Raw genomic sequence first — 7,139 nt, 5'->3', positions numbered from 1 at the left:
CCCCCAAGAAGCCAGCTCCAACTTCTCCTGAGACACCTCCAACCACCTCAGAGGCCTCTACTCCAGCTACCACCATGGAGCCTCCCACTCCTCCTGAGAACCCTGCTGGATCAACTCCTGAGTTTCCTGTAGATCCCACACCAAAGGCTCCTGAAGGGACCAAATCTGAAACGACCACCACATTGAAGGATAAGACAACAGAAAAAGGCACGCACACTACAACTGAAATTACAACTGCTACTTCTACAAGTACAACAAAAGAGACAGCAACTCCAAAAGAAGACAAGACCACTGAATCCCAAACAAGTACAACCAAGCAGGTGACATCTACCACAACCAAGGACACCACATCAGCCAAAGTTACTCCTAAGGAAACAACTCCTGCACCAGAAGTGACTCCAACAGAAGACAAGACCACTGAGTCCCAAACAAGTATTCCTGCACCCGATGGAAGTGCAATACATGTTTGCTGAATGAACTCATCTCATGATGTGCCCCTGGGGCTCTGTAGTTCACCTGTGGGGTAGCTGCTATGGCAAATCCTGTTAACTAGGGTCTTTTAGCTGCCATAGCATCCTAATTTCCTTTCTATACCCATGGGACTGGGCAGAAGAATGAGAAGAGCTAACAGCCCTGGGTATGGAAATAACTCAGCAGGGGCCAGGGGGGTGACTGGAGCATCCTTGGATGTAGCTGTAGAGGCCTCTCAGCTAAGGATGCAGTGAATCTACAAGATGTTGGAACTAGGTTTCCTGGAGAAAGGGGAACTGAGCAATGAGGAAGAGGAGGAGCAGAGAAAGGGAAGGCCAAAGAGCTTTAATGTAAAGAGATGAATTAGTGTTATTGATTGTATGGGTAATTTCAAATTCGACACGTGTCTCTGTCTATTGTAGTTTTACTTTGCATTTTACCCCTTATCTCATTCATTCCCTAAAATAGCCCACTAAGACAGGTTGAGTATTTAACATTTTACAATAAATTAATAGACATATTAGAGGTTAGCAACCTGCCCAGAGTCACACAGTCAGTGATAAGAATGGGAGCTTTACATAATTACTAAAGACAAACTATTCAAGAATAAAGGATGTATATTTTTTTCTCTAGTAAAAGATAACAAGAAAGAAAATCCTAAGAAGAAACCTGCCCCGGAACCACCAGTGGTAGATGAAGCTGGAAGTGGATTGGACGAAGGTGATTCCAAGCCCACCCCAACTCCTGACACGCCCACCACTCAAAGCACTAAAGTTACCACAACTTCCAAGGTTACAACAGTGACAACAGTAAGTCCTAAACCCAGCCCGTCACCGAAACCTGAAACATCCAAAGACACATCTTCAACAGCAAGTAAAGAGAAAACGGTTGAAACTAAAGAGACTTCTAAAACAACAAAAGAGACTTCAGCTAGTACATCAGAGAAGACGACTTCAGGTAAAGAGACGCGAAGTGCAGAAAAAACATCTAAAGATTTGGAAGCCACATCAGTTTCTGTTAAAACTACAACCGAAGCTGAAACTACAACCACATCTCTTACACCCACCACTCCTCAAACGCCTTCTCCCACCACCACCACCAAGGAACCTACAACCACCCCTAAAAAGCCCGAGCCTACCACCCCCAAAAAGCCCGAGCCTACCACCCCCAAGAAGCCAGCTCCAACTTCTCCTGAGACACCTCCAACCACCTCAGAGGCCTCTACTCCAGCTACCACCATGGAGCCTCCCACTCCTCCTGAGAACCCTGCTGGATCAACTCCTGAGTTTCCTGTAGATCCCACACCAAAGGCTCCTGAAGGGACCAAATCTGAAACGACCACCACATTGAAGGATAAGACAACAGAAAAAGGCACGCACACTACAACTGAAATTACAACTGCTACTTCTACAAGTACAACAAAAGAGACAGCAACTCCAAAAGAAGACAAGACCACTGAATCCCAAACAAGTACAACCAAGCAGGTGACATCTACCACAACCAAGGACACCACATCAGCCAAAGTTACTCCTAAGGAAACAACTCCTGCACCAGAAGTGACTCCAACAGAAGACAAGACCACTGAGTCCCAAACAAGTACAACCAAGCAGGTGACATCTACCACAACCAAGGACACCACATCAGCCAAAGTTACTCCTAAGGAAACAACTCCTGCACCAGAAGTGACTCCAACAGAAGACAAGACCACTGAGTCCCAAACAAGTACAACCAAGCAGGTGACATCTACCACAACCAAGGACACCACATCAGCCAAAGTTACTCCTAAGGAAACAACTCCTGCACCAGAAGTGACTCCAACAGAAGACAAGACCACTGAGTCCCAAACAAGTACAACCAAGCAGGTGACATCTACCACAACCAAGGACACCACATCGGCCAAAGTTACTCCTAAGGAAACAACTCCTGCACCTGAAGTGACGGCTGCAACAAAAAAGACAACTACAACTGAAGAGACTACAAATACGTCTGAAGACACAGTAACTACATCCAAAGTGACAACTGCTAAATCCCCAAAGCCAACCAAAGCACCCCAAATGCCCACCACCACCAAAAAGCCCAACACAACACCTAAAGTGACAAAACCAAAGCCTACACCATCTCCCCCAAAGACGACCACATCAACGGTGCCTACAATGAACCCTGCCTCTTCAGAGGAAGACTTGCTCCAAACCACCACCAGCTCTAACCAAGCTAGTAACTCAGAAATGGCTGAAGAACATCCAAAGAATGAAGATGCAAATGATGCTGAAGGAGAAAAACCTTATGTGATTCTCAGGCCCCCTGTGATAACTCCTCTAATTATCCCAGGAGCTGATTTCACAGTGAGAGGATCCGATCAAGGCATTGGCGTCAACCCCATGCTTTCAGGTAAAGAGACTGGTTTTTTAGTTTCTAATGTTAACATAAGTCTATCAGAACTGGAATGCCCTGATTTAACATGTACATTGTCTAGAATCCTGAACTTATTAACTTGTGAAGTCTTACAGCTTTAGAAGCGGAGGAGTAATCACAGTAAGATTATTTGATATTTGGAGAAAGGAGTAATGGCCTAGTGTTAGGAACTTAGTGCGTCTGTAGGCAGAGCCAGTGTACAGAATACCAAAAATATTTAGTTGGGAGTCCACCCTTAAAAGAAAGTACAATGCAAAGCAAAAATCTGCAATATTATTTTTACAAACCAAATCTAAAGGGCAGTAAGAACCGAAAGATGGAATGTTGAGATTAAACGTCCAATAAATAATTTACTTTAAGATCAGGTAACCTGGCAGAGAGGGGAGAAAGAGAAAGAGATTATAATATCCTTCAAGAGCTTAGGAAATGATGAAGAGAGGAAATGAAACTGGAGAACTTGAAATAAAACCTGTTTCATTTTGTTTTGTATTGACTTTATTAATTTGTTTCAGATGAAACCAATTTATGCAATGGTAGATCAGTTGATGGACTGACGACCCTGGCCAATGGGACATTAGTTGCATTTCGAGGTGAGCTCTGCACAAACTTTTTTCTGCCCATCATTTTGTTCTTGGCATTTGTGAGAACCAAAGTCATAAGAGTTAGTAGTTGGGGTTGAGCTTTCTGAAGGGGAACCTGACTAATGACCTTACCTCACGAAATTTATGAAAACCTGAGAGTAATTACCAAAATATTAGACTAATACAATTAGACATATTAGAGTAACAAAACAAAGAGCTTGAGATGATGCTACTTGTTCCTACCGTTAGGAATTAAAAGGTAGTTCAAATTTTAATTTCATATCAGATGAAATGACACCAGGATTTGTTTTCCCTGTTCTACTGTATTTGAAAATAACATTTTTCACCCCCATTGATTTTTAGAGTGTGGAAGGGAGGGAGAGTATTAAGGAGAAAGAACATGGATGTGAGTGAAACACATCAATTGGTTGCCTCCCATACATGCTCTTGTCCTGGAATCGAACCTGAGACCCTTTGGTACAAGGGCCGGCGTTCTAACCACTTACAAACACCAGAAAGGGCCAATATTATAACATCTTGTGATGTATTCAGCAGTGTTAATTACTCTTTGTGAAGGAATCCCAGAACAGCAATTGTATGTTAATTCTCTGTCCTGACACTAGTCCAGTCTTTGTTTACTTAGATTAAATCTGAAGGGAAGTCATACATAGACCTGTTCAGTAGAGGAAGAGATTTTAGTAGTCCTTTAATTATAACTCCTTATTTCTGAAAGATAAAGAAATTGAGAGAAAAGTGATTTTCTGTTAAGTCACAAAGTCAGAAGGCTCTTTCTAGAAAACTAAAATATGTCAAACTTCAAACTTGAGAAAGATTTACTCTCAGAAATGTTCAAACACTATGTTCTGTGCTAGTACAGTTCTCACTAAACTTCTGGTCATTAACACATTCAGTTTTCAGGATAATTAAAAATGTTTTCATTTTGGTCTCTTTTGGGATAGGTTTTAGTATTCATTCAGCTTATAGACTGATTTATCACTTTCAATTTTAGGTCATTACTTCTGGATGCTAAATCCACTCAGTCCACCATCTCCTCCTCGTAGAATTACTGAAGTCTGGGGTATTCCCTCTCCCATTGATACTGTTTTTACTAGGTGCAACTGTGACGGAAAAACTTTCTTCTTTAAGGTAAGAAAAATATCTTTGTAAGAGAAATCAGCAAATAGTTCTTATTTATGAAAACATAAGTCAGCTTAAATTTCACCTCAGAGGGGTTCCATATTTTAATAAATGACTACCATCAAAATTTAATCAAAAGTTAACACAATTTGGTGGCATTAATGGTCAGCTTATTCAAACACCTGAGTTAAAAAACTTTCTTCCTATACTTAAAAATCTAAGAATGAATTCCTAACCTTTTCCCCCCAAAAAACTGTTAACATCACTTCCTCTTTTAAATGATCAGGGTTCTCAGTACTGGCGTTTCACCAATGATGTAAAAGATCCTGGGTATCCCAAACAAATTGTAAAAGGATTTGGAGGACTAAATGGAAAAATACTGGCAGCTCTTTCAATACCTAAATATAAGGAGAGACCTGAATCTGTGTATTTTTTCAAGAGAGGTATGTGCTACATAATTGACAAAATCACACAACTTTTAATAGTTGATTTGCCAGAAAAGTTTTATTGAATATTTTCATTTACTACTGGGTTTACTGTGAAAAGATGTCTTTAATAGCTGGATCAAATATTTTTCAATAAAAAAAAAAATTGAGGGCACTAAGAAGCATTTAGATCTTTCAACATGCAAATAACAATTTCACCTGTTTTCCGGTTATTGATATAATGAATGTCATGGATGTACTCTCACACAAAGTTAAATACATAGCTGTGCAGTCTGTTGAATTTAATCATTCAAGTATTTCAGGATTTAGTAATTATTTTCATAATACCCTTGACTAATAGCCATTATTGTCTAGACGTATTTTATGAAAAACATTGTTTCTTCCACCTTGTAAAAGCTCTTTTCCATCTTTTTTTGGGGGACTAAATTAATTTTTGTTATTTTTTTCTAATAGGGGGCAGAGTTCAGAAGTATACTTATAAACAGGAATCCAACAGGCAGTGCCCTGGAAGAAGACCTGCTCTGAATTATCCGGTGTACGGAGGAACAACACAGGTTAGAAGACTTCGCTTTGAACGGGCTATTGGATCTCAAACACACACCATCAGCATTCAATATTCTCGGCCTGTCAGAGTCCTTTATCAAGACAAAGGTAATGTGTTTTGTTTTTTTTTACTGTGTTAAAAATTCTTACACACGAAGTAGATGTAAGGCTTATTAAATATGAATACTGACCAAACAACCCTAATATTTTAAGCTTATTGGTGCAAAACATCAAAGATCAATACTTTTCCTTTGTGGGTAAGGAATGCAGTTTAAATGTTACTTGATAAATGGTACTTATTTTAATTATCTCTTACCAAGAACAATATATACAAAACTGTAACCCTGAAAACAGTGATAAAAGGTAGTTATTTGCACCAATTCTGAGAGGGCAAAAACTAAGCACTGGTTAAATAACATCCAAGATAACAGAGCTACTACTGAGTGACCACATTGGAGTTAATACTGTGGTATGTTTGACTCTAACAGCTGCTCTTTCCAATATCATCTATAGGTTTCCTCCACAATGAAGCCCAAATAAGTACACTGTGGAGAGGACTTCCCAATTTGGTTACCTCAGCTATATCCCTGCCCAACACCAGAAAACCCGATGGCTACGATTACTATGCTTTTTCTAGGGGTGAGTTAAGTAAAATCTCAATAGCTTCTCAAAGATGTGATCTAATCTCTGAAATACAAACATAATCAAAACACCAAGTGTTCAATGGAGGCTGAAGGTGAGAAGTTAAACTATAATTGCCCTGAAGAGAAAGTTTAAATTTTTGTTTTTCTTTCACATTAAATTGAAAGGACTGCAACTGAATGCTGCCCTATCCTTCATGAGATTGAGTCTATTATGATAAAAAATTACGTAAAATTGCTCCTGAAAACAATATTTGGCATTTAGTGGAGGCCCCATTTACCATAAAGTTATACTGATTTGCATCATCACAGTCCGTAAGATCAGAAGTTCCTGAGAAACAAATCTTATTAAATTATATTACCTGAGACACTTTTCTTTAAAAAATCCAGAAATGTGTTATTCTACCTATACAGATGACATCAGATTTAAAAAAAGAGTAAAACCCAAGTGGTTTTTGATTTTTACTTTGAAGGAGAGTTAAACCTGATTAAAAGGTCAATTTGTAAAGGCAGTACTCTCAGAAATGTTTAATAAAATGATCCCTCTCTTCTATTTAGATCAAGCCTATAACTTGAATGTGCCCAGCAGAACAGCAAGAGCCGTTACTACTCCTTCTGGGAAGACCTTATCCAATGTCTGGTACAACTGTCCTTAGACCGGTGGGCAAAGGAACAGACAAGTAAAACAATGATAAAATCTGACACTGAAATACCTTTTATTAATAAAGAATGTTGAGATAAGCATACCAATTTAAATACAAAAATGTCTTTAAACTCGACAATCATAACACTAAAACAGACTGGACAATCTTATTCACAGTTATTACAATTTATAGAACATTTAATTAATATTTCCTCTATTTATTCCTCCTCTCCCTCCCATTGCATGGCTCACACCTATAAGAGAA

The 7,139-nt window shown here is 39.2% G+C and overlaps 2 protein-coding genes across 4 annotated transcripts in view; one reads left to right on the top strand and one right to left on the bottom strand.

The window, feature by feature from the left end:
* Nucleotides 1-6,981, top strand: part of PRG4 (proteoglycan 4) — a 17,493-nt gene extending 10,512 nt beyond the window's left edge. The window contains exons 8-15 of the mRNA XM_005868495.2: nucleotides 1-432; nucleotides 1,942-2,859; nucleotides 3,396-3,473; nucleotides 4,474-4,610; nucleotides 4,888-5,044; nucleotides 5,501-5,698; nucleotides 6,104-6,229; nucleotides 6,790-6,981. Of these exons, the coding sequence (XP_005868557.2) occupies nucleotides 1-432; nucleotides 1,942-2,859; nucleotides 3,396-3,473; nucleotides 4,474-4,610; nucleotides 4,888-5,044; nucleotides 5,501-5,698; nucleotides 6,104-6,229; nucleotides 6,790-6,887 (2,144 nt within the window). The 3' untranslated portion in view covers nucleotides 6,888-6,981. The remainder of the gene's footprint in view (nucleotides 433-1,941; nucleotides 2,860-3,395; nucleotides 3,474-4,473; nucleotides 4,611-4,887; nucleotides 5,045-5,500; nucleotides 5,699-6,103; nucleotides 6,230-6,789) is intronic.
* Nucleotides 6,924-7,139, bottom strand: part of TPR (translocated promoter region, nuclear basket protein) — a 64,671-nt gene continuing 64,455 nt past the window's right edge. For all 3 annotated transcript variants that reach the window (XM_005868502.2, XM_014541446.1, XM_005868503.2), the window contains exon 51: nucleotides 6,924-7,128. In XM_005868502.2, coding sequence (XP_005868564.1) covers nucleotides 7,073-7,128 — 56 coding nt within the window. In that variant the 3' untranslated portion in view covers nucleotides 6,924-7,072. The remainder of the gene's footprint in view (nucleotides 7,129-7,139) is intronic.

This window comes from Myotis brandtii, unplaced genomic scaffold (assembly GCF_000412655.1).
Source record: "Myotis brandtii unplaced genomic scaffold, ASM41265v1 scaffold270, whole genome shotgun sequence".
Classification (NCBI taxonomy): domain Eukaryota; kingdom Metazoa; phylum Chordata; class Mammalia; order Chiroptera; family Vespertilionidae; genus Myotis; species Myotis brandtii.
This window is presented reverse-complemented; position numbering and strand designations above follow the sequence as displayed.